This window comes from Plodia interpunctella, chromosome 21 (assembly GCF_027563975.2).
Source record: "Plodia interpunctella isolate USDA-ARS_2022_Savannah chromosome 21, ilPloInte3.2, whole genome shotgun sequence".
NCBI lineage: Eukaryota > Metazoa > Arthropoda > Insecta > Lepidoptera > Pyralidae > Plodia > Plodia interpunctella.
Genome location: NC_071314.1, coordinates 5258696 through 5285139, shown reverse-complemented (window position 1 = coordinate 5285139; position 26444 = coordinate 5258696). Strand labels below are relative to the sequence as shown.

The window sequence follows — 26444 nt, the reverse complement described above, 5'->3', positions numbered from 1 at the left end:
TAAGTTTCAAGTTAAAGTAATAGGGTAGATGATAAGGTCATAAAATTGTAAAAAATATGTATGCTCTAGATAAAATATATGTAAAATCATTGTGATAATTCATACACTGTAACAATTCTGGTGGATCATTATACGAACATTTAAAGTTCCATCCGGCTTCGTTCAATTCAAATAAAACAAAAAATAAATTACAGTTAAACCTTCTATCTATTAGCGAAAAAATCCGTCTATTGAGTTTATTGCGTTCATACAGACAACGTGCTTTGTATAAGAAATAAATGTTTTTGCAATGTATAAGGAATAAACATTAGTTATTGATACTAAGTGTTTTGTTTTCCTGTTAATTTAATAAACAGGAAAAAATAGTAACAAGTTTTAGCACGTTATCTCATATACCCAAGCAGTTTAGCATTTTTCCATTTTATACAAAGATTTATCGATAAGACTGTATCTTAATAATACCTACGTTATCGTTTAGTTAAGTAGAGTGTACACTTAATCATTGTGTCATATTTAAATTGACTTGAGACGCGTGCTGTATTGAGTATTCTGTTCTGATCTTTTCGAAGAAGAAGGTCGAGCTGTTAAAATAATATTGTAAATATCTGAAAAATATATTTTAATAAAATTATTGTAAAGACGAAAATATAAAAAATGGTGCAAACAAAAAGAATTTTAGTTATTTATACCGGGGGAACTTTTGGCATGCTCAAAAATGAGAAAGGAGGTGAGTGGGAGAATTATTTTTTTTTAATAAATTGTAGAAGATTTTATTTCTTAAATAGGTCAGGCAGTAGCAACCAAGTAAATATTGTTGATATAGATTACGTAGCGATGACCCCACGAGGGTTAATTACGTAAGAATATGTTGTTATTTGTTTATCTTGAGTGTGTGCAAACGTAATTTAGAACTGAAAAAGACGTTACCTACGGTTAAACCCCGAAGTACTCTGCTTATACACCATACATTTTTAATTATGTCAAAAAATTTATATAATTAATATTAAAGTCCCTATTAATACAGGTGAGCAATCAAAATTTAATATTATCTTTAATCACCAAAGTTATTGAGGTTTCAGTTTATCCCAAAATATCAATGAATGTATGGACGTAGTTTGAAACTTCAATTATTCCAATTCAGGGGTTATCGTGTTCTGTCGACAGAGTGTATAGTGCAAAAAATAAATAAATAAAAAAGAATTGCCAGAATTTTTTCAATGAAAATGGACTTTGTGTGAACCGCTGCACTGAACCTATCTTTACTATGAAGCGTTAGGCGCGTAGGTGGCACACTCTACACGGTGGCATTTTGGATTTAGAATTTTTCTGTTTTGACTATGCACATATTATCAGTAATAGGTACTGATAGCCCCATTTTATTTTTTGTCATAATTAAAAATTTATGGTGTAAGCTATCCTAGGTTTATCCGTTTTTCAGACCTTACGTGAATGCTTGTACTTACCTACCTAAATATAAGTGTATGCTATTTTAACCTTGGGGAGAATTGACTTAAACTCGGAGTTTAGCCGTAACTATATCCTAATCCTAACTAAATATAAATGCAGAAGTAGGTTTGTTTGTTACCTCTTTACGCTCTATTTACTCTGCCAATCTTCATAAAAATTTGCATATAACATGTAGTTTGAAGTATGGAGAAGGACATACGGTAACGTTCATCCCAGAAAAAGAACTGGTCCTGTAGAAAAAATACGGGGGCGAAGCCGCGGTCGACTGCTTGTATCGCATATTTTTTTATTATTATTGCATCCATAATAAATTTGAAATTTGCAACCATAGTGTTGTCGCCACAGAAGAACATAGAGGTGGTTATCAGACGGCTTCCACAGCTTCACGATGTGGACCACTGGACCAAGACTTTGGCGGGAACTGACATGAAGGACTATCTCGTGCTGCCCGGTAAGATGGTTCAGATTTTATTAAAGAAAATATATAAGAAAGGAATATAATTATAGGAAAGCGGAAATATTTATTCAACTATAGCTTCGATTTCGTCATTGCTGTTCCAAAAAAATACTTTTATATTGTTCTAATTTTAGATGGCAAAGATACAGAAGTAAAAGTGCTATACAAAATCCACGAATACGATGAATTGAAAGACTCTTCCGATTTTACCCTCGACGATTGGATCAAAATAGCCAGAGATATCAAGGTATAAAAATGTCATATAACTTTAAATACTTTTACAATTACTGGGTACAAGCTTTCTGTTTCTCTAAATATTAAACATGTTGTTCTTCAAAAAGGGGGTCAAACTTTAATTCAGTTCAAGTCCGGCAACGCACATATGACAGATACCCATGGCCCATCGTGTGGGCCGTATGCCTTTTTGCCTGTCTAGTAATTTATTTTACATACTGATAACGATAAATTATGGTAAGGAAATAATACTCGTAAATCAGTAGGACAGACAACTGTAATAGTGACCGACTTATTACAAACTAGCCCACGGCTTCGCCCGCGTGAGTCTTCCACGGGAACATTTATTTTTCCGGGATAAAAGGTACCCTTTGTATTTCTCCATACTTCAAACTACATTTATGCAAAATTTCAAGAAGATTAGATAAGCAAGTAAAGCGTGAGGAGGTAACAAACCAACTTACTTTCGTTTTTTTGGGTACGGAACCCTAAAAAACGAAAATCGCAAGTGGCAATCGCAAATAGCAAAAGGGGATCCCTTATAGATTCGTCATGTCTATCGGCCTGTCCGTCCGTCCGTCCGTCCGTATGTCACAGCCACTTTTTTCCGAAACTACAAGAACTATATATACTGTTGAAACTTGGTAAGTAGATGTATTCTGTGAACCGCATTAAGATTTTACACAAAAATAGAGAAAAAAAACAATAAATTTTGGGGACCATACTTAGAACTGAAATTCAATTTTTTTTATAAAACCTATACGTGTGGGGTATCTATAGATAGGTCTGCAAAAATGATATTGAGGTTTCTAATATAATTTTTTAAAAGTTTGCACGAGATACACTTCCAAAGTGGTAAAATTTGTGTCGCCCCCCTGTAACTTCCAAAATAAGAGAATTATAAAACTCAAAAAAATATATGATGTACTAATGTACATCATATATTTTTTTGAGTAATATAAACATAGTAATCTATGTAACCTTCCATCGAAAATTGTTTTTTTTTTATACGTCATAAATTGTAAACCGCAATTTACCTTTCATTTAATCAACGCAAAAATTTATATTATTTATATTAAATAAAAATATATTTGATATTTTTATACAAAAGTCGATCAAAAAGAAACTTTTATGTTATGTTACTTGCTGCTACGGAACCCTTCATGGGCAAGTCTGACTCGCACTTGTCCGCTTTTATAATATTAGTTGGGATTAGGATTAGAATATGGAACATGACAAAAATTCGACGATATGCACACCACATCTGAGTAAAAACTTGCAAAGTCATTTTTATAAATTGGTGTCACCCACTACATTACACTGTCTTACCAATCCCCGTTGCAAGCCCACTAACTAATATGGCTATTGGTATTTTCGATCTTCAGAGATTCTACCACGACTACGATGGTTTCGTGGTGTTGCACGGCACTGACACCATGGCGTACGGGGCGTCCATACTGTCTTTCATGCTAGAGGTCGTTGGGAAGACTGTCGTCCTCACTGGAGCTCAGGTAAGTTTATTTATTTACCAATTACTTAGCCCCCATTAGGGATGGAATTTACAAAAATTCTTTCTTAGCGAACGTCTCTTAGTCACAATAGATCCTAACAATTTACCTTTCTGCCAAATTTCATTTTAATTGCCCTAGTGGTTTTCGAATTTTCGTGATGTGTGAATGTTTTCCGCTTTTAAATAGGTGTATAGAGATTTATGTTTATCTCATATCTTTAAACAACAAAGAAAAAAAATCAAAGAATCGGAGCCTAGGGTCGGTTTTCTTACGATTTCTTCTCCATTTACGTGGCCCTTTTTGGTTTCCACTTCTAAATGTTGTTCTTGTCTAAATGAGAACAGTAAATGTATCTTTAAAGTAATTCTGTTAAAGACTAACGGAGGTTATAATTGTGTAAATGACTAAAAATAATTATTGTGTTGTAATACCTATATTGTGTTCTACATGTCACAGATTCCCATATTCCAACCCCGAAGTGACGGCAACAATAATTTGCTCTGCGCTGCGCTGATCGCGGCCACGCAGCACATTCCAGAGGTGACGGTGTTCTTTGGCTGCAAGCTGTTTAGAGGAACCAGGTGGGTAATTATATTAAACAACCGGCTAGCTGCGCCCTGGGGCTTCGCTCATGTGGGAATACCCGATGTGTTATTTCAGGTTATATTCTACCCGTCGTGTACCAAATTTCATAATATTCCGTCCAGTAGATTTTGCGTTTAATAGTAACAAACGTACACACATAGGAACATCCTCATAAACTTTCGTATTTCTAATATTAGTAGGGTTCTTAGGAGTAGGAGGATCGTGTGTATCATAATGTGTAGTAATAGTCTAAAACAGGAATCTAGATCAATTACGATTAATCTGTCTACTTAGTCTTATTGAGTCGTAAAGTTTCTAGCCCATCCTTACAGAGTAAAGAAAGTATCGAATACAAGAATCTACGCTTTCGACTCACCAAACTTCCCCCCTCTCCTGGAAGCCAAGACCAACCTGGATGTGGACCCGAAGATGCTGATCCACCCTTCAGGGTCCGTGCCAAACGAATGCCGTCTCCATGACAAGTTGTCGCGGAACGTCTACGTTTTGAAGGTCGCCCCCACTATCACTCCTGAAGTACTAAGAGCGGTTTTTGATAATATGGAAGGTAAAGAAATGGTGTTATTTTCTCACAAGCCCAATCTGACTCATGTATAGTATAAATAAATATAATATAAATATATTAGGACAAATACACAGATTGAGCTAGCCCCAAAGTAAGTTCGAGACTTGTGTTTATATATATGTATTTGTTACATATATATAAACATCCAAAACCCGAACCAATCAGAAAAAGATCATTTTCCATCATGACCCGACCGAGGATCGAACCCGGGACCTCTCAGTTCAGGCAAGCACTTTACCACTGCGCCACCGAGGTCATCATAGTAGTTTTCATAGACTACCACTTGCTTCCGGTGAAGGAAGGAAAACATCAAGAGGAAACCTGCACTCTGGTTGATTATCATTTTGTGTGTGCAATGGAGAAGGCAATGGCAAACCATTCCATTAATAGTGCCAAGAAAGTAGTTGTGTTTGTTTAATTCCACGTAATGACCATGACCAGTCAGGGGGAATACGACTATGAAGTATTTGATTTTATTCAACGCTTTTGTGCAAACAAGATTTTCATAGACGGAAGTTTTACTATAGGCTGATAATGACAAACTTTATGAGCACGAGAAGTGAAAATAAAATTGGCTTTCCAGGTGTGGTCTTGGAGACATATGGCAACGGGAACATGCCGATAAAACGACGGGACATTTACCAGGAGATCGAGCGAGCGGTGAAGAATAACGTCCTCGTGGTGAATGTGACCCAATGCATCAACGGGACCGTACTGGGGAAGGCTATCTATGAGACTGGATTGGTTGGTCCTTTGTCATTTACGGGGTCTAATAATTAATTAATCAATTTAGACATAGTGAATTTTGATAGTAATAATGAGATCTCTACCTATAACCTACTAATTCTACTATTATAATTGTGAAAGATTGTGAGGATGTATGTGTGTTTGTTACTCTTTCACGCAAATTCCACTGGACGGATAGTTATGAAAATTGGTACACGTGTAAATAAACTGGTATACGTGTATATAATACATAGGGTACTTTTTATCCCCAAATTCCCACGGGAGCGAAGCCCCGGTGCGCAGCTAGTCAAACTTAAATTTATTTTCAGCTGCTGGTGGAATGCGGAGTGGTTCCCGCGTTCGACATGACGTCAGAAGCAGTGCTGGCTAAGCTGTCATATGTATTGACCAAGACAGAACTCAGCTACCAGCAGAAAGTTGAGGTAAAATTCATTTTTTACGTTACCGCGTCATAGCATACTGCTGACTGTTTACGGAAGTAATTAGGGACTAGAGGTCCGCCCGACATCGCTCGGGTAATACCAAAAAAAGTAGCCTATGTTACTCCTCAATGTCGTCTGTCTCTGTGCTAAATTTTATCAAAATCGGGCCAGTGGTTTTTGAGTTTGTTCATTACAAACAAAAAACAAATAAGTACAAATATGTTTCCTTTATAATGTTAGTATGGATAGATATTAACTATTACATATGTGGAAAAGTACGCAGCCGATATAATAAATTGAACTTGATAAATTATTATCAAGTTAAGTTTTAATTCACAAATTCAGTTTCAGTTCACAAGCATACACATTTAAATAAATATATTTAATTTTATTTCGCAGTTAATGAAGACTGATATCCGAGGAGAACTATACAACCCACAGCGCTGATTGCGTAGAAAAGAAGAACAGTAAATTAAATGGCGAATAAAAATCATTTTTCAAAACTAAACTTTTATTCCATTATGCCACATAAATCATATTAATCAAATATATTAAAAACAATTCGAACAAAGTAAATACAATAATACGCATGAGTATCCTTATCAATATTATTTTAAAACAATCAATCAACTTTTTGGCCAAATACATACTTAAAACATTACGCATTCTCAAGTGCAACAAAAAAAATATATTGAATACACTAGCAGCTTAAAGCGTGTATATCACTGCACTTGTGTCTTTAAATGTTCATCAGCTGAGCTCATTCTGTTTTGTGCCTCTGAGGCGACAAGTTGTTTAGTGAAAACGCTGCCAGTTTTTAAACGACTATATATATGTATATACACACTTAAGCTATTTGTTAAAATTAAAAATTAAAACTAAAATAAACAATATTAAATTAATTTAAATAAAAAATTGACACTAAATCGCCGTCGTCGTGCGGTAAAGTTCCCAGAAGGCTGGCGACATTTCCTCTCTGTATTGCCAAACTCAAACGTTGGCCAAAATAGTCACCAGCCCTTGGGTCCCCAGAGACATCGACCAAGCGTGCGGAAATTTCTTTGTAAAAGGTTATTGCATCCGTACCCCAAGGTCCCAGGGTCTACAGGAAAAGGCATAAATATGGCTCTCCCAGAGATGCATAAATTATTATTTTGTTTTTAAAGTGACATAATAACACGTCGTAGTATAAATTACAATAAAAAGGAAAGGAAGGAGCGAGTTGTTTTATTACTAATCTCCACCGGCTACCCTGAGTTTAGCTTATAAGTATTTCCGGCGAAAAACGTGTACAAAACAATTTTTCATACAAATTATCAATTTTGAGCTTTGACCCTTTTGGGGTCAACTTTTCTTTAAAAAAAAGTAGCTTATGTCACTCCTGGATGTTTCGTCTGTCCCCCAAATTTGATCAAAATCGGTCTAGTAGTTTCGGGCTTACGCGTTAAATAACAAAAATAAAAATCTTTTCTCTTTATATTATTATGGATTACATTTTTAAATATTTTGTCACAATTAACGACAAGGAATTTTTGGCAACCGTTTTCTTTTTAGTGAATTGTAGCAACTGTATCCGACAGAAACTATAGTGCATGCTTTCTAGCAGCAGTTACAATAAAGATGTACAAAACTAATTTAGTGCACATTTATATTTACTTACCTGAATTCTATTTCTGTTAAATAAAGTTAAATCTAAAAATTCTCTTCATGATTAAATATTTTAATCATAAGGATTAAAATGCCTGATAGGTAACAAGTAGGTAATAATTGTATTTAAAAACTTTTATTTAACTTGCAATGTATGTATGTTTGTTTGTTCGGGTGTAATCTTGCTACTCAATTTTGAAGCAGATATCTTCAACCGATTGAGCTAAGATTTCGAATACACGTTTAGTTTGATGACAATATACGATAAGTTGTGTGACGTCATTCGAAATCCAATATGGCGGAACATTCAACATGGGGAAATAGTTATTTTTTTTATGCACTTTTACAATATGGATATCAAATGAAAGGGGCCGTTCAAGTATTATGTGAGCACTAAGGGTTGGGGTCTTTGCTTCGTTTATTTTGGATGTTGGGGGGTAGGGAGTCTAGATGATGATTACGTCATCAGTTGTTATTTACTTTTTTACACGAATGGCAACGCTCACATTATCTTTGCTTGAAAACGAAACGCATTTTCGGGGATTCCCGCAAATAATGCATACGTTTAGGCACTCGCTTTAGAACCGAGTAGTCACTTGTCTAAATTTCCTCTGTCAATGTATGGTTTCGTTTGGATACTATAGCGAGTAGACGTATTGTAAGCATAGCAAAGCAAGTTAACGTTTGTGTTACCGTTGATTCTATTAGCTAAAGTTTAATGTTTAAATAAGATGTTGTTTCAAATAGACAAATCTAAGTTATACCAAAAATTGTTTGAAAGTTTTAAAAAATCTCATACAAGTACCAAAAGATTATTATATTTTTGTCCCTTACTCTATGTTGAATACCGTTCAGTAAAATCTAATGTCTATCCTAAATTTATTTTGTTATTTTAAAAATGACAATTATAATATTTTAAAAAAAACAATACGTTAATTGAAAAATGTTTACGTGAGCATGGTGGGAGAAGGGTAAGAGCTTTGCTTTGCTGACAAGGGGTATGGGGGGGTAAATAGTTAATAAATTTTACGTAGTACTTGAACGGCCCCAAAGGGCTTGCTGAGAGTAAGTCGAAAAATAATGTGACGTCATTCTATTTATATAGATTTAGAAACCCAGTCAGCGATAACCAAACATTAAAATAAATTAAATAATTAAAAGGTTTGCGTACCTATAAGTATTTTACTCAAATAGGTACTAGTTTATTTACACAAGTAAACCTCGCGACAAGCTTTTATGGTCATATAAATTGTGTATTTATAATGAGGTAATAAGTTGATAGTTAAAATTTTACAGGTAAATTTTATTTTCCTCTTTTCGGAGCATTTAAATAAAAGCTTTTAAAAAATAGTTTTTTTCTTTTAATTTATTTATTTAATTTTATCATAAAATGGTCTAGACAGCCGTCGATTCTTGTGAGTGGGTTGTTAATGTCCTGGAAGTATACCAAATAATGCTAGGGTATTAAGATCAAATGCTAATTCATTTTCCTTGATTATAAGATTTATATTTATGTTTCCAGTTATAGTAATATTTTTTGGGCATTTAATGGTATCTAAATGTGAACTAATTGAGTTGAGAAATGGCAAAGCATTTCTGACTGATGGAGATAAATACCAATAATTATTCGATTACCAAGATTGCGCATATACTATCTTTCCAAGCTAGAATTATGACGGTGAAGGTATGTTGTCATCTCTATTTGTAATTCTTCAAATTCCGCCTTTGCATCTTCTGGATTGAATCTGTAAGAAAAATTAGTTGCAAAATACGTAAATAGTTCAATCTTCCTTGCCTGTTGATACCTTGCCGGTTATATATATATAGTAGCTTTTGCCCGCGGCTTCGCACGCGCGAATTACAGTTCCTAAAAGGAATCGAAGAAAAAATTCAGTTATTCTTGTATCGCGTAAGACTGGTAAAATATTTTTGTCATCTTTAGTTAAATTTCCCGTTTGCCACGAAACTTGTCCTGTCCCGTTTCCTACAAATTATCTCATGTCTTTTCCCGAAATGTGCCCCATCCCATTTCACGCTACGTGTCCCACTGCCACTTCCCGTGACGCGTGCCGAACATTTCATGGACCTCTCTTCAAAAATAATAAAGTTTCGCACAAATTTCCACCCCTACATCATTTACCTAGAGATGCAATTTTCAAAATCTAGTTATATATTACTAACTATACATATAATATAGATTACCAACTGTGTGGTTGGTAATCTATATATATTTAAATATAAAATTCCATGTGTCTCACTTCAAAAATGACACAAACTTGCAACCCCTATTTCACCCCAATAGGGATGTTATTTTCAAAATCGAATTAATACATTATTATTTTTTACCAACTATAAATTTAAATAAAAAATTTCATGTGTCTCACTTCAAAAGTGACGAAGATTCATACAAACTGGCAACCCCTATTTCACCTCCCTTAGGGTTGTAATTTCTTATCCTATACTCTCTAAGCGGACGTCTCCTAGTCACAATCTACCTTTCTGACAAATTTCATCTTCATGGACTTAGTAGTTATCGAGTATTCATGATACGTGAGTAAGTGTTTTTCGCTTTTATATACACCATAAATTTTTAATTATGCCAAAAAAATTAAAGGCTTAATATTAAAAACCCTATTAATACATGTGAGTAATCAAGAATTAATATTATCGTTTATCATCAAAGTTATTGAGGTTTGCGTTTATCCAAAATATCAATGAATTTATGGACGTAGTTTGAAACTCCAATTATTTAGTTTATCGTGTTCTCTCGCTCTCGCGTGCAATGACCCTGGCATAGGCAAAAAATAAATAAATAAAAAAGAAATATAATTGCAGAATTTAGCAATGAAAATCGACTTTGTGTGAACCTATATATGAAGCGTAGTAGTCAGGTGGCACCCTTTAAGTATTATAACCAATTATTATAGATATTTTTGGATACATTTTTTTGGATTTCGATTTTTTATGTTTTGACTATGCACATATTCTTTGTCAGTAATAGGTACTGATAGCCCCATTTAATTTTTGGGCATAATTAAAAATTTATGGTGTATATAGATAATCGCGAAACAGTTCGGCAAACTTTGGCGGATTTGGCCCACATTGCTGGTTTTTAATTGCGGCTCTCATACAAATTACGTAATGTTCGTTCATTCATTTGCGTTGGCATCTGTCCGAGTTCGGGTTACCTATTCGAGTTATTTATTTATAAGCGAAACTAAAAACATCAATCAACTTCCAAAGAGGACTGACATCATGCAGGCGGCCGGTCATAAATGCAAAACCGAATCTTCAAAAGCCTTTTTTTTATCCGGATTCGTGGTTCAGGGCCTCACAGGCCTCACCATGATTGAAACCGGTTATTGAAGGGGTGTGGCAACGTCGCATTTGCGAACGCGAGATACGCGGACTACATAAGTCAGGAAATCCCCGAGATATAGGCGTGAAAATTTGCGCTACAGCAGGGCTACACCTGCGTTGAGATTTCTTTTGATTATATTTTTGTAGGCACTTCAAGTAATTTTTGGTGTCTGTCAATGTTTGTACCACGGTCAGCCAAGACCAATAGGACTTAACACCATCGGCTGAAAAAGTGGGTTCCGGGGGTCCGGTATATTTGCTTTGGAATAAATTAGTTCTCAGCCAGATCAATCAACACTAATAAAGTAATCCGAAAATATAGCGCTAAAGAAAATCTTTACGTGCGTGCGCCGGCCCCACTGTTGATTATACATAGGTACAATGTACTGCAACAACAATAGTAGATCCATAAAAAAGTCCGCAACACTATACATTTATCTTCTACAATTAAGTAACTGTAAGGTATTTTATATGTAAAAATATAATGTAAATTAAAAGGTTATTGAAATAAAATAAATTAAAGAAAAAAAAAGAAAATAAAGAAAAAGCCTTTTATTTAATTGCTCCAAAAAGTAGAAAATAAAATTTTCCTTTAAAATTGTAATTATCAACTTATAACCTTATTATACACCATTTATATGATCATAAAAGCTTGTATTTTTGGATCATTTAAATAAAAGCTTTCTTAAAAAGTTTTTTCTTTTAATTTATTTTTAATTTTTAGTTATCGCTGACTGGGTTTCTAAATCTATAGAAATAGAATGACGTCACATTATTTTTCGACTTACTCTCAACAAGCCCTTTGGGGTCGTTCAAGTATTACGTAAGCAGATTTATTACAACTATTTACCCCCATACCCCCATCCCCATGTCAGCAAAAATAAGCAAAGCTCTTACCCCCTCCCCCCGTGCTTACGTAAACATTTTTCAATGAATGTATTGTTTTATTTTAATATTATAATTTTTAAAATAACAAAATAAATTTAGGATAGACATTAGATTTTACTGATACGGTATTCAACATAGAGTAAGGGACAAAAATATCATGATCTTTCGTACTTTTATGCGATTTTTTTAAACTTTCAAACAAGTTTTGGTATAACTTGGATTTGTCTATTTGAAACGACATCTTATTTAAACATTAAACTTAGGCTAATGGGACCAACGGTAACACAAATGTTAACTTGCTTTGCTATGCTTACTGCTATAGTATCAGAACTAAATTTAAATAAGTGAATAGCGCGCGATAATTCCCTTACTCGGTTCTAAAGCGAGTGCCTAAACGTATGCATTATTTGCGGGAATTCCCTAAAATGCGTTTCGTTTTCAAGCAAAGACAATATGAGGTTGCCATTCGTGTAAAAAAGTAAATAACTACCGATGACGTATTTCTTTGCTTCGCTTGACATCTAGACTCCCTTATGTGATATATATACCCTATATGAAGCAAAGAAATAGGTTTCCGCCATATGGGATTTCGAATGACGTCACACAGCTTATCGTATATTGTCATTCAAACTAAACGTGTATTCAAAGTTTCAGCTCAATCGGTTGAAGATATCTGCTTCAAAACTGAGGTAGCAAGATTCCACCCGAAAAAACAAACATACATACCTACATAGGTACATTGCAAGTTAAATAAAAGCTTTAAAAATTTATATCTACTTGCAAACAAAATACAATTGCAAAGAACTGATAAGTATTGGGCTAATCCTTAAATTACGATGAAACTGAAGCCTTGATGGAATACGTACATTATTTGTACGTATTATAATAATAATTCATAATATAATAATAATACATAAATTAAAATAAAAACCGTAATTAATATCTACGTCAAATAGGACATAAAAAACTTGTCGTGCATAACACAAACACTAGTTTTGTTAATTACATTGTCAAGTATACTTTTCTTAAGTTGTGTTATTGGTACTGTAACAACTGTTATGGAAGAGCGCGTAGCTTATTCACTTAATAGAAGGTCACAAATACTGAAACACACTGTACCTTTTTGCTAAAGCAAATAAATATTTTTCATTTTTTAATTAGTATGGACTAGAATGGATTTACCGATAAGACATATCTTAATAATACCTAATTTTGTTTGTACACTAATCATTGAGTCATAATTTAAATTGACTTGAGACGCGTGCTGTACTGAGTATTCTGTTCTGATCTTTCCGGTGAAGAGGTTGAGTCGTTACAATAATATTGTAAAGATTTTCAGTCAAAAAAATATATTTAAATAAAATTTAATATTAAATTTAAAAATACAATTCTAAATAAACTTGTACTTTTGTAAAGACGAAAATTTAAAAATGGTGCAAACAAAAAGAGTTTTAGTTATTTATACCGGGGGAACTTTTGGCATGCTCAAAAATGAGAAAGGAGGTGAGTGGAAATTTAAAAAATAAGTAAATTGTAGAAGGTTTATTTTTTAAATAGGTCAGGCAGTAGAGCATCCTACTAAATATTGTTTGATATAAGTAGAATACCGATGGCGGTACTCTACGTAAGAAAGTGTTGTTATTTATCTACAATTGTGTATTTGCAAACGTAATTTAGAACTGAAAAAGAAGTTACGGTTAATCCCCGAAATGCGCTGCTGCCATAGATAAAAGATAAATATATAAAGGCTGCTACACATATATAGCTGCTTATATTGCTATCTTAGGTTTATCCGTTTTTCAGACCTTACATTAATGCTTGTACCTTAATATGAGTGTATGCGATTTTGACCTTCGGGTACAATTGACGGCAGGCAGGCAGCAGGCAGCAGGCAGGCAGGCAGGTAGCAGGCAGGTAGCAGGCAGGCAGGTAGCAGGCAGGCAGGTAGCAGGCAGGTAGCAGGCAGGTAGCAGGCAGGTAGCAGGCAGGTAGCAGGCAGGCAGCAGGCAGGCAGCAGGCAGGCAGGCAGGTAGCAGGCAGGTAGCAGGCAGGTAGCAGGCAGGTAGCAGGCAGGTAGCAGGCAGGCAGCAGGCAGGCAGGCAGGTAGCAGGCAGGTAGCAGGCAGGCAGGTAGCAGGCAGGTAGCAGGCAGGCAGGTAGCAGGCAGGTAGCAGGCAGGTAGCAGGCAGGTAGCAGGCATGCAGGCAGCAGGCAGGCAGGCAGGTAGCAGGCAGGCAGGTAGCAGGCAGGTAGCAGGCAGGTAGCAGGCAGGCAGCAGGCAGGTAGCAGGCAGGTAGCAGGCAGGCAGGTAGCAGGCAGGTAGCAGGTAGGTAGCAGGCAGGTAGCAGGCAGGCAGGTAGCAGGCAGGTAGCAGGCAGGTAGCAGGCAGGTAGCAGGCAGGTAGCAGGCAGGTAGCAGGCAGGCAGGTAGCAGGCAAGTAGCAGGCAGGTAGCAGGCAGGTATCAGGCAGGTAGCAGGCAGGCAGCAGGCAGGTAGCAGGCAGGTAGCAGGCAGGTAGCAGGCAGGTAGCAGGCAGGTAGCAGGCAGGTAGCAGGCAGGTAGCAGGCAGGTAGCAGGCAGGTAGCAGGCAGGTAGCAGGCAGGCAGCAGGCAAGTAGCAGGCAGGTAGCAGGCAGGCAGCAGGCAGGTAGCAGGCAGGTAGCAGGCAGGTAGCAGGCAGGTAGCAGGCAGGTAGCAGGCAGGTAGCAGGCAGGTAGCAGGCAGGTAGCAGGCAGGTAGCAGGCAGGTAGCAGGCAGGCAGCAGGCAGGTAGCAGGCAGGTAGCAGGCAGGTAGCAGGCAGGTAGCAGGCAGGTAGCAGGCAGGTAGCAGGCAGGTAGCAGGCAGGCAGCAGGCAGGTAGCAGGCAGGTAGCAGGCAGGTAGCAGGCAGGTAGCAGGCAGGTAGCAGGCAGGCAGCAGGCAGGTAGCAGGCAGGTAGCAGGCAGGTAGCAGGCAGGTAGCAGGCAGGTAGCAGGCAGGCAGCAGGCAGGTAGCAGGCAGGCAGGCAGCAGGCAGGCAGGTAGGCAAAGAATATGATGGACGCCTTTTTTATTTTATTAAAATTGTACTGGTTTTAGGCATAAAGTTCATAAAGGCTATTTATTAGAGGGCAGAAAATTTTAATAAAAATGGCGGGATAGTAGTTTACACCAGAAACACGTTAGAAGTTGCCGTTGAAGAGCCTATTATATTAGACTGTAATCAGCTACTAATGAAAATCGGTTCTGAAATTGCCAATCTAGCTACCATTTACTGATCTCCTTCTCACAGTAATACCGATGATTTCACTTCATTAAACGACAACCTTTTGAAGCTATCTTTTTTTAGAAATATTGTAATGTTAGGTGATGATATAAACATCGATATTTGTCCTATTCAAATGCTCTTAAATATCTTATATATGTGCTTTATATGGCTTACTCCCTGCACATACTTTTATCACGCGTCCCTCAAGTGGAACTCACTTAGACCATATCATGATAAAGACAAATTATCAATCATTAACATTAGTACCTAACTCTAGCATAACCGATCATAGAGCTGCTTTACTAACATTTCATCGTAAAATATCAAACCGTTATCAACCGAACCTAAAGACGAAAATTGACTATAATAAACTTGAGGACGACTTATACTTAACATTGATTTTTTTGACCCAGTCTTCAATTCTGCTAACTCGGATACCTGTTTATCATACTTTGTACAAAATGTTCGCCAAGCAATAACAAACAATACATCTACATCATTTACTAAAACTAAAAATCATAATATTAAGCCCTGGATTTCACCGGGGCTAGTCCGCTGCATGAGGACATACGAGTAGGGACAAGTTACATAAAACTGCGCGCACGAATCTGGATTTAGAACGTTATCGAAACTTTTGTAATAATTTTCTTAAGAAAATAAAGTGTAACTATGAAAAAGCTAAATTAATAAAGGCTGGGAGCAACAGTAAAAATATATGGCAGAACATTAAAAAGATCACGCACACTACAAAACGACATGAGTCATCTTCGAGTTTATTACGAATGCTCGCATCACAGCTGACGTCTGTGAACTTAGCAAATTCTTATTTTGTTAAAGGTAAAGCTATGACGCCAATCGCCTATCTCGCAATCTTATCCACCATCCACCTGCTGCCTCAAATCATTTGTGGTGCTAGGTACTGATGAAGCAGAAGTGGAAGCGCTTATTATGAATTTAAAAGATAGCTGTGCAGCTGGATGGGACCACAACAACTAACAATTTACAAAAAAACATCATCAATCATATATTTGTTCGCCCATTAACTCACATTTTCAATAAGTGCTTAGATGAAGGATTGTTTCCAAAATTATTAAAAAAAGCCATCATAGTTCCTATTTATAAATCTGGCGATAAAACTCAAGTTACGAACTATAGACCTATTTCATTGTTGCCTTCGATTTCCAAAATATTAGAGAAAATTATAAAACAACAGAGTTATGAACTATATTATTCACTTATTTATTTGATGTCGTTAGTAACTGGCTTCAACGATATCAGCTAACTGCGGCGAAGACTAACTTTATTCAGTTTTCCACGGGTAATTTGCACTTACCTCATTCTAACTTAAAATTTTTTGCACATCACTGCAAATTCCTTGTAACTGAAACATGCGACTGTCCAAACATTTCCAACACTGACAAAATAAAATATCTTGGCATTATTATAGATAAAACTCTTTCTTTTAAGCAATATATTGAGGCCTTAAATGGCAGAGTACGTAAATTAATATTTGTCTTCAAAAAGCTGCGATCAGTTGCACACTCTAAAATTATCAAACAAGTATATTTTGCTTTATGTACTGACATAAAGCAAAATATACTTTTTTCAATATGTTAATAATGACTGCATTATTAACATATTGTATCATGTCATGGGGCCAAAACATCATTACTAACCATTGAGAGGGCACAGCGAGCTATATTTAAGGTTTCTACTTTTCGTCCGTTCCTTTTTCCTACCGACCGTCTCTATAAAACTTGTAAGGTAGATAATTATTTATATTAAGCACAGTACTAAAACAGCGCGCTGCAACTCCATTCAGCACTTTAATCGCTAACAAAAGAGGGAACGATATTGTTTGCACTCAAAATGTATTACAACATGCCTCTTCTAGATTTTTTATATTCCTTGGTCCACTTCTTTACAATCGACTCAACAAGAAACTACTACTACTCATGCACATTGAGTGTGACTAAGAAAATCATTCAAAACGCCCTTTTTAATATGTCATACGTAGAAGGAATTAATAACAGTTTTGTCTTAAGTTACATTAATTTATTATGTTAATATTATAATTTTAAATGTAATTATAATTTATTTTATTTACTTTTCACGCCTGAAACACACCCTGTGTTTCAGGCGTGAAAAGCTACAATTTATTTACATCCTAGTTGAAGCACCTTGTTAATTTGTGATCCTTTTATTAATATGCTTATTTCTGTTAATAATTATCCTAAAATAATTGAAAAAAAAAAGGGCTGTATCTACTAATATGTATTGATATAAAAACCGTATATACTAATCCTAACTAATTATAAATGCAAAAGTAGGTTTGTTTGTTACCTCCTTACGGTCTATTTACTCAGCCAATATATTCTTTAAATTTTACATATATGTCCTTTGAAGTATGGAGAAGGACATAGGGTATCGTTCATCCCAGAAAAATAACTGTTCCTGTGGAAAGCTTACCTGGACGAAGCCGCGGGAAACAGCTAGTATGTATATAAATTTCTAACATCCATAATAAATTTTAACTTTGCAACCAGTGTTGGTGTCACAGAAGAACATCGAGGAGGTTATCAGACTGCTTCCACAGCTGCACGATGTGGACCACTGGACCAAGACTATGGCGGGAACTGACATGAAGGACTATCTCGTGCTGCCCGGTAAGATGGTTCAGATTTTATTAAAGAAAATATATAAGAAAGGAATATAATTATAGGAAAGCGGAAATATTTATTCAACTATAGCTTCGATTTCGTCATTGCTGTTCCAAAAAAAACTTTCATATTGTTCTATTATTTTAGATGGCAAAGATACAGAAGTAAAAGTGCTATACAAAATCCACGAATACGATGAATTGAAAGACTCATCAGATTTTACCCTCGACGATTGGATCAAAATGGCCAGAGATATCAAGGTATAAAATGTCATATAATTGATGATTAAACGAACTTGCCTGTACGTGAATTTCAATCATAATTATACGAAGGCTTCGTCCTCTTAGATTAGCATAGAATAGCAAGACTCGTAGATGTTTAGAGCTTTTTGTGAAATATTTTTTTTATTGTGCGGGGCGACGGGCGCGCGTGGCGGACATAGCGACCGTGGCATGCGCAATGAGCGCGGTGGGCGCAGTGAGCGCAGTGGGCTCAGTGGGCTCACGTGGATCGGGACCAATGTCCACCAAACTATCATGGTCTGAAGTAGAGGTAGATAAAATTATTGCAGAAACAGACCTTTGTACTGTCCCCAGAACTCAATTCATACTAAGATATAGACTATAAGAAGACATTGCTTAATCGAAATATTAACGATCATTTATGGTGAAGAAATAGCTCTGGTAGCTATCCACGACACCATATGTTGGTAAGAAACAGTCCCGAAAACTGTCCACAATACCAGATTGCAATTATCTTTTACTTAGTACAATTATATATAATTTGTAGGTATATAAGGATATACTTTTTTAATATTATGCAAACAGGGTTGTAGGCACAATACATTAGGTACATAGAAATTATATTAAATTTTAATTAAAAAATATATTAAAATATTAAATTTTAATTTATAATATTTACTCACTCTAAATTTCTGAATAATGCGAAGAGTTTGAAGAACTAGATATAATTGGCGTCGGCGCTTATCATGTTTACCTCCAAGACCAAATTTTTAGGCATGATTCAGGAACAAAAACGGTTATTAATAGGAATATGAAAGATGCGAAGTGGTCGAGCACTAAGACGCGAATGAAGCGTGCCGGAGCGATGAACGACTGTGAGAGGTCCATGTCAAAAGTTTTTTATTCTACCTTTGTTCTAACTACTCTTAATAAAGTGCGAATGTGGTGATCACTGCGCGATACTACAAGTGTTGCGCTATTTTATGCTAATCTAAGAGGACGAAGCCGATTATAACTTTAAATACTTGTTTGTTTGTAACAACTTTATTGCAAGAAAAATAAATACATTAATCAAAATTAATACAAGAAAGATACATTGTACAACGGCGGACTTATCCCATGTAGGGATCTCTTACAGTCAACCGGCGATAGGTTGAGAGGACGTGTATACAGTAGCAGGCTAGTCAGAAGTAATAACGTACAACATAAACAGAGAAGATTATAAATTGTAAGAAATTAAACAAATATAATTAGGAAAAGTAAATCTAAATAAATAAATACATAAATATATATAATAATAACCAAATATACATAAAATAGATATAAATACCTACATATTAAAAATAACATACAATTATAAATACATAATATAATAGTCTAAATGTTAGACGTGACAGAGAGGATTTAAGAAGTCTTTCTTTAAAAGAATTTAAGGAAGGAGCACCCTTAATATCCTTAGGATGCGAGTTCCACAGCTTCGCGCCCAAAACCGCAAATAATTTGGAATAAGTTTGGAATAAGAAGAGCTGGCAGGGATTTCCAAGATACTTTTACATTTACTGGGTACAAGCTCTCTGTTTCCCTAAATATTAAACATGGAGTTCTTCAAAAAGGGGTAAAATTTTAATTCAGTTCAAGTCCGGCAACGCACATATGACAGATACCAATGGCCCATCGTGTGGGCCGTAAACCTTTTTGCCTGTCTAGAAATTTGTTTTGAAAGAAGTAGGTGAATCCCACAAAAAACCTTTTTTTTATTTAATATTTGATTGAACTACCCGTTGCAAGCCCAATCCCCGTTGCAAGCCCACTAACTAATATGGCTATTGGTATTTTGGATCTTCAGAGATTCTACCACGACTACGATGGTTTCGTGGTGTTGCACGGCACTGACACCATGGCGTACGGGGCGTCCATACTGTCTTTCATGCTGGAGGTCGTTGGGAAGACTGTCGTCCTCACTGGAGCTCAGGTAAGTTTATTCATTTACTAGCCTTTGGTCGCAGCTTCGCCCGCAATCAAAAAATTGGTCATTGCCATATTGCCTATTATGAATTGTTATAAACAATAAAAAAATCATTAAGTAGTAATATCAATATTTATGCTAATATTTTAGATAAAAGGCCATAATCTGACTCTGGGGCAACAAATTTTAACCAAATTTGTCTTAAAAACTCGACTATTGAAACAGGCATAGGTATAATATTCTAAACAAAAATTATTGCTATATTATCAAAACAAGGTTACCGATCCGTACAGCAATAGGGATTAGAAATAGGAAATCTTTTTGTTTTAATAACACTAGTCTTCCTCCTTCAATGAAAAATTAACTATAGTTTGTTTTATAGAGGTCTGAACAATTTCAAATTATATCTAATAATATCGTCTCCAAATTTCAATCTATAAAATTAATTATTTTGGGAATTATTTGCATCCACAATGCTAAATTGTCGTATTCTTATTAAATAAAGAAATAAGATATGGTGAAAAAATTCCACGTGGGCAGGACTCGAACCTGCGTCTTTTGGCCTCTGTATAGCTAACGTCGTGCCCTTCGTTCTTTTAAATTAATGCATTCAGACAGCCGTTGACGAAAATACTATTTTGAATAAAACCAACGCTTCTTTTCAAAAATCATCATCAATATTTTAAGCATCCTAAGCATTTCCCACAAAACAAATCGGTGTTTACGAATAAAGGACTGAAAAGATATAGTTCCAGACGCATGATCAAATCAATACATTATTCATAGGACATGTGCAGCTCTCATGTTCCATCGACTCAGCAGGTACCTACCGCTGGTCGTGGAAATAGGTGCAGCAAAACCGATTACGATATTTTTGATAATGATTGGAATTACCATAGATATCAGAATATATATGAATTATCTACCTAAACTATTTTATTTTGATAAAAATAGTTCTCAAAATGAAAACTTACAATCTGTCAAGTGTCAGATTACGAAAAGCCTTTAAACACAATTAAAAACTGTAGTATTTTAAAATCAAATGGAAAGAAATGCAAACGGAAAAAAAATCAATAAACATATTGATTGAATGACTTAGATCAAATAATATATTGATAGGTAATAAAACGCTAAATACTTGATAAATACATTATAATCACGCGTTATTCGAAAATAAAGTAATATGAACAAAAAATAACTGTTTTTATATATTTTTGTGATGTATCCAACTTATAAAAAAAATGTTATCATTTTGTAGTTGTTTGAATTAAACTATTATTTGTTTTGTAGACATAGTCGTCACTTTTATATAGAAACTTCAGGTTATATAAAATATTCATGTTATCCAGTAGTCAATATATTATTTTTCTAAAGAATCGTTATAGGGTTATAACATTAAATGTTATCATTTATCAGCATGTAACTATGTATCTAAGTAATCATAGTACTGCACCTATACATACATTTGTGTACTGTGTTCATTCGTAAATTAATCTGTTTGCTAAATTACATAGTTCTTTTGAAATCATGTGTTAGCATTATGTTGTCATAATATAAGTAATTTGGTACGAGTTGGAATATTTGTGTTTAGTATTGTATAAAAGATAACTTTTGGAAACATTTTAGATTGCTATCTGTACAAAAAAAAAGTATACGTACCTAGTTATGATTTTTTTTCATTCAATGGAGGAGCTGTAGTGTAGGTAAAAAGGTAAACTATGTAGGTAACATGGAACAGGCGGCACCATTTTAATCTCATATAGGAATTCAGGCGGCATCTGATTGTAATTGCAGAATAGGATTGCGTCTTTGAATCATCCGCCATACTTTACAATATGTTTAGATATATATTATAATCACGTGTAACCACATTGTATATAAGGAAACTATTATTCTAAATTAAAGGAGTAGTTGACGGGCTTCCGTGTGTTTCACTCCACGCGTAGGTACCTCCCAACATCACAACCACCCGTCAGTGGCAAAACCTACCATATACTAAATTCTAATCCCGAAAAAATCGTATTTTTTTTATAAATGTTACATTTACCAACCCATGTTGGTAAATCCTAAGATTTTCTGAAACAACCTAAGATTTACCTACTTTTACAGTAACATACTATATATAATATACCTAATTGTTACTAATAGTGAAGTTCCACTTGATTGTTAACCACAATAAACTTGAGGACTTTCAATCTCTGCTGCAGTGTACAGACCCCACTTAGTGATTTACGCACACCTCTTAACACGGACAACATCCCCCGCGTTCGCCTGCGGGGAGGGGAAGTGACTCATTTTGTGTTAGCACTCACTAAAGAAAGACGTAGGGCGTAGTGTATGGAGTGGACAAGAGAAAATACGTTATTTTTTATACAAGTGATCGGTCTATCTCTACCGGTGGTTTGGGATGTTAAGGTACAGGATCACAAAGATTACAAATAAATATAGGTTGCAGGTAGGGTTGGACCCTGAATCTATTTCTGTTTTTTCATTGGAGAACTAAATCTACTATTGCTATAATAGTTATAAGGTCTTCCTAGTCGGAACACATTTTTGAAACGAAACAAAAACATAACTACAGCAGGCGCAGCGGACGGGCAGTTTTACTAACATGTTTTGTTAGAAAATTGTCGCTGCGGACCCGGCTACAATGGGTACTACCTTCAATAAAATTGGCCTAGTGGTTTTCGAAATTTCGTGATGAATGTTTTTCACTTTTAAATAGATGTATATTTATGATTATTTTACACCTTTAAAAACAATCAAAGAATCGGAGCCTAGGATCGGTTTTCATACTATTTCTTCTCCATTTACGTGGACCTTTGATCCTCCTTTAACTGGTTTTTTGTTTCCACTTCTAAATGTTGTTCTTTTCTAAATGAGAATAAAGAATGTGTCTTTAAAGGATAAAGGCTAGCGGAGGTTATAATTGTATAAGTGACTACAAATAACTAAGTACTTAAAAAGGAAAAAATAATTGGAATTGGAGGTAATTCCGACAGAAAATTCTAAGAGATGACTAGAGGTCTATGTTTCGATTATCGTGTCATTATCGTTTTACCTCTGTGTAGCTACTCCATAAAATGATGTATTACTAATTGTATTAGAATCTTAAACATGTTATTAGTTTCTTCAAATCAAGCATTTAAAATTTCGAATCATATTTTATCGTGTAGGGGAGATTACGAACTAGGTATCTTGGGGATATTATGAAAATAAACAAAAATGGCGCGAAAAACACTTGAACTTGAAAACTTGATGCTACTGACGTATTTTGACACTAATGCCTCACGCCTACAATGTTGCCAGGCCAATAAGATGGCGGCTAGATTAATGTTGGCAACAAGGAAATATCGCTCAGATTAGTAGTCGGAATATACCCATTTTCGGAATTATCCAATGCATTATTGGTAAGTATATTGTGTTGTACATGCCACAGATTCCTATATTCCAACCCCGAAGCGACGCCAACAGCAATTTCCACTGCGCTATGCTGATCGCGGCCACGCAGCACATTCCAGAGGTGACGGTGTTCTTTGGCTGCAAGCTGTTTAGAGGAACCAGGTGGGTAATTATATTAAACAACCGGCTAGCTGCGCCCTGGGGTTTCGCTCCCGTGGGAATACCCGATGTGTTATTTCAGGTTATATTCTACCCGTCGTGCACCAAATTTCAAAATATTCCGTTTAATGGAATTTGAGTTACATAGTAACAAACGTATACACATACATCCTCACAAACTTTTGTATTTCTAATATTAGTAGGATTCTTAGTACTAGGAGGATCATGTGTACAATAATCCGTAATAGTCTGAAACAGGAATCTAGATCAATCTTATTGAGATGTAGTTGCTTCTAACCCATCCTTACAGGGTAAAGAAAGTATCGAATACAAGAATCTACGCATTCGACTCACCAAATTTCCCCCCTCTCCTGGAAGCCAAGACCACACTGGATGTGGACCCGAAGATGCTGATCCACCCTCCAGAGTCCGTGCCAAACGAATGCCGTCTCCATGACAAGCTGTCGCAGAAAGTCTACGTTTTGAAGGTCGCCCCCACTATCACTCCTAAAGTACTAAGAGCGGTTTTTGATAATATGGAAGGTAAAGAAAAGGTGTTATTCTTTCACAAGCCCTATATACCAATCTGACTCATGGATAGTATAAATAAAATATAAATATATTAGGACAAATCACACAGATTGAGCTAGCCCCAAAGTAAGTTCGACACTTGTGTTATGGGATACTAACTCAACGATATTATATTTTATAACAAATACATATAAATAAACATTCAAAACCCGGGCCAATCAGGAAAAGATCATTTTCCATCATGACCCGACCGGGGATCGAACTCGGGACCTCTCGGTTCAGAGGCAAGCACTTTATCACTGTGCCACCGAGGTCATCATAGTAATTTTCATAGACCACCACTTGCTACCTGCATTCTGGTTGATTAACATCTTGTGTGTGCAATGGAGAAGGCAATGGCAAACCATTCCATTAATAGTGCCAAGAAAGTAGTTATGTTTGTTTAATTCCACGTAATGACCATGACCAGTCAGGAGGAATACGACTATGAAGTATTTGATATTATTCAACGCTTTTGAGCAAACAAGATTTTCATAGACGGAGGTCTGATAATGACAAACTTTATGAGCATGAGAAGTGAAAATAAAATTGGCTTTCCAGGTGTGGTCTTGGAGACATATGGCAACGGGAACATGCCGATAAAACGACGGGACATCTACCAGGAGATCGAGCGAGCGGTGAAGAATAACGTCCTCGTGGTGAATGTGACCCAATGCATCAACGGGACCGTACTGGGGAAGGCTATCTATGAGACTGGATTGGTTGGTCCTTTGTCATTTACGGGGTCTAATAATTAATTAATCAATTTAGACATAGTGAATTTTGCTAGTAATAATGAGATCTTTACCTATAACCTACTAATTCTACTATTATAATTGTGAAAGATTGTGAGGATGTATGTGTTTGTTACTCTTTCACGCAGAATCCCACGGGACCGAAGCCCCGGTGCGAAGCTAGTCAAACTTAATTTTATTTTCAGCTGCTGGTGGAATGCGGAGTGGTTCCCGGGTTCGACATGACGTCAGAAGCAGTGCTGGCTAAGCTGTCATATGTATTGACCAAGACAGAACTCAGCTACCAGCAGAAAGTTGAGGTAAAATACATTTTTACGTTACCGCGTCATTGGATATTCCTGACTGTTTACGGAAGTATTTAGTGACTCGAGGTCCGTCCCGACATCGCTCGGGTAAAACCAAAAAATCCTGAATGTCGTCTGTCTCTGTGCTAATTTTCATCAAAATCGGGACATTGGTTTTTGAGTCTATTCATTACAAACAAAAAGTACAAATATTTTTCCTTTATAATGTTAGTATGGATAGATATTAACTATTACATATGTCGATAAAGTACACAGCGGATATAAGAAATTGAACTTGATAAATTATTATCAAGTTAAGTTTTAATTCATAAATTCAGTTTCAGTTCACAAGCATATAAATTTAAACAAATATATTTAATTTTATTCCGCAGTTAATGAAGACTAATATCCGAGGAGAACTATACAACCCACAGCGCTGATTGCGGAGAAAAGAAGAACAGTAAAGTAAATGACGAATAAAAATCATATTTCAAAAATAAACTTTTATTCCATTATACCACACAAATCATATTAATCAAATATATTAAAAACAATTCGAACAAAGTAAATACAATAATACGCAAGAGTATCCTTATCAATATGATTTAAAAAAATTAATTAATTTTTTTGGCCAAATACACACTTAAAACATTACGCATTCTCAAGTGCAAAAAAAATATCCAAATATTTTTTCCAAACCTTATCTAAATACTACCACATTTGATTCACACAAACTATATAAATTGTAAACATTTCAATACAAAAGGCAGTGCCTTGGAGAAGAACACATTGTCTCAATCACAGAAATCGAAATAAAGGAAGAAGTGTCAAAGATACCTACCATAAACTTTTACGAAACGATTCAAATACAGTGCAGTTCAATTTAGGAACTGTGAAATGAATCGCATTGATATTTAAAATTAACTACATGGTACGAATTTGCGATGCAGATCAGTTTAGGTCCTGATCTGGATCGCGTTTTTTGCTCATTTACACATAGAGCACACAAACTCATACACACTTTATTGTGATCGAAATTCTTATCAACTGTTAACCCTTTACAGATGACAAGTTGATATTTATGGTGTTTTATATGTACGCCTTATATTTCGATTTCTGTGGTCCGAATTCCGAATAGACACTATAGTACAAAATCTATCTAAGGAGTACCTACACATTGTACATTGAAAAATATAATATTTCTTTCATAGATAGGTGACAACAATCCTACAGTTTAGTTAGATTAGACCTAAACAACGTTT

The 26444-nt window shown here is 35.6% G+C and overlaps 2 protein-coding genes across 3 annotated transcripts; both read left to right on the top strand.

Annotated features, from left to right (window-relative positions):
- The first annotated feature begins 109 nt into the window (after positions 1–109).
- Positions 110–6509, top strand: LOC128679435 (L-asparaginase-like). Its single transcript, XM_053761692.1, has 9 exons — positions 110–727; positions 1799–1918; positions 2059–2171; positions 3544–3669; positions 4126–4250; positions 4587–4819; positions 5421–5581; positions 5893–6006; positions 6406–6509. The coding sequence occupies exons 1-9, from the start codon at positions 655–657 to the stop codon at positions 6451–6453; spliced, it is 1113 nt and encodes a 370-aa protein (XP_053617667.1). The 5' UTR covers positions 110–654; the 3' UTR covers positions 6454–6509.
- Positions 6510–13168: 6659 nt separating this feature from the next.
- On the top strand, positions 13169–25683 carry LOC128679434 (L-asparaginase-like). Of its 2 annotated transcripts, XM_053761690.2 has the most exons (10): positions 13169–13404; positions 13775–13852; positions 17691–17810; positions 17952–18064; positions 19893–20018; positions 23452–23576; positions 23884–24116; positions 24705–24865; positions 25084–25197; positions 25575–25683. In XM_053761690.2, exons 1-10 carry the CDS (start codon positions 13332–13334, stop codon positions 25620–25622), a joined length of 1191 nt encoding a protein of 396 aa, XP_053617665.1. In that variant the 5' UTR covers positions 13169–13331; the 3' UTR covers positions 25623–25683. The 2 variants fall into 2 exon arrangements, with proteins under 2 accessions (XP_053617665.1, XP_053617666.1); XM_053761691.1 differs by lacking the exon at positions 13775–13852 and having other exon boundaries at positions 13172–13404.
- Positions 25684–26444: the final 761 nt, after the last annotated feature.

What these genes read in the sequence shown, in the direction of transcription:
- LOC128679435 (XM_053761692.1), top strand. Translation starts at nt 655, where the DNA reads ATGGTGCAAACAAAAAGAATTTTAGTTATTTATACCGGGGGAACTTTT. An exon ending in AAATAGCCAGAGATATCAAG is followed by an intron (nt 2,172 to 3,543) that starts GTATAAAAATGT and finishes TTCGATCTTCAG; the next exon opens with AGATTCTACCACGACTACGA. An exon ending in TCGTCCTCACTGGAGCTCAG is followed by an intron (nt 3,670 to 4,125) that starts GTAAGTTTATTT and finishes TACATGTCACAG; the next exon opens with ATTCCCATATTCCAACCCCG.
- LOC128679434 (XM_053761690.2), top strand. Translation starts at nt 13,332, where the DNA reads ATGGTGCAAACAAAAAGAGTTTTAGTTATTTATACCGGGGGAACTTTT. An exon ending in AAGCTGTTTAGAGGAACCAG is followed by an intron (nt 23,577 to 23,883) that starts GTGGGTAATTAT and finishes CCATCCTTACAG; the next exon opens with GGTAAAGAAAGTATCGAATA. An exon ending in CTATCTATGAGACTGGATTG is followed by an intron (nt 24,866 to 25,083) that starts GTTGGTCCTTTG and finishes TTTTATTTTCAG; the next exon opens with CTGCTGGTGGAATGCGGAGT.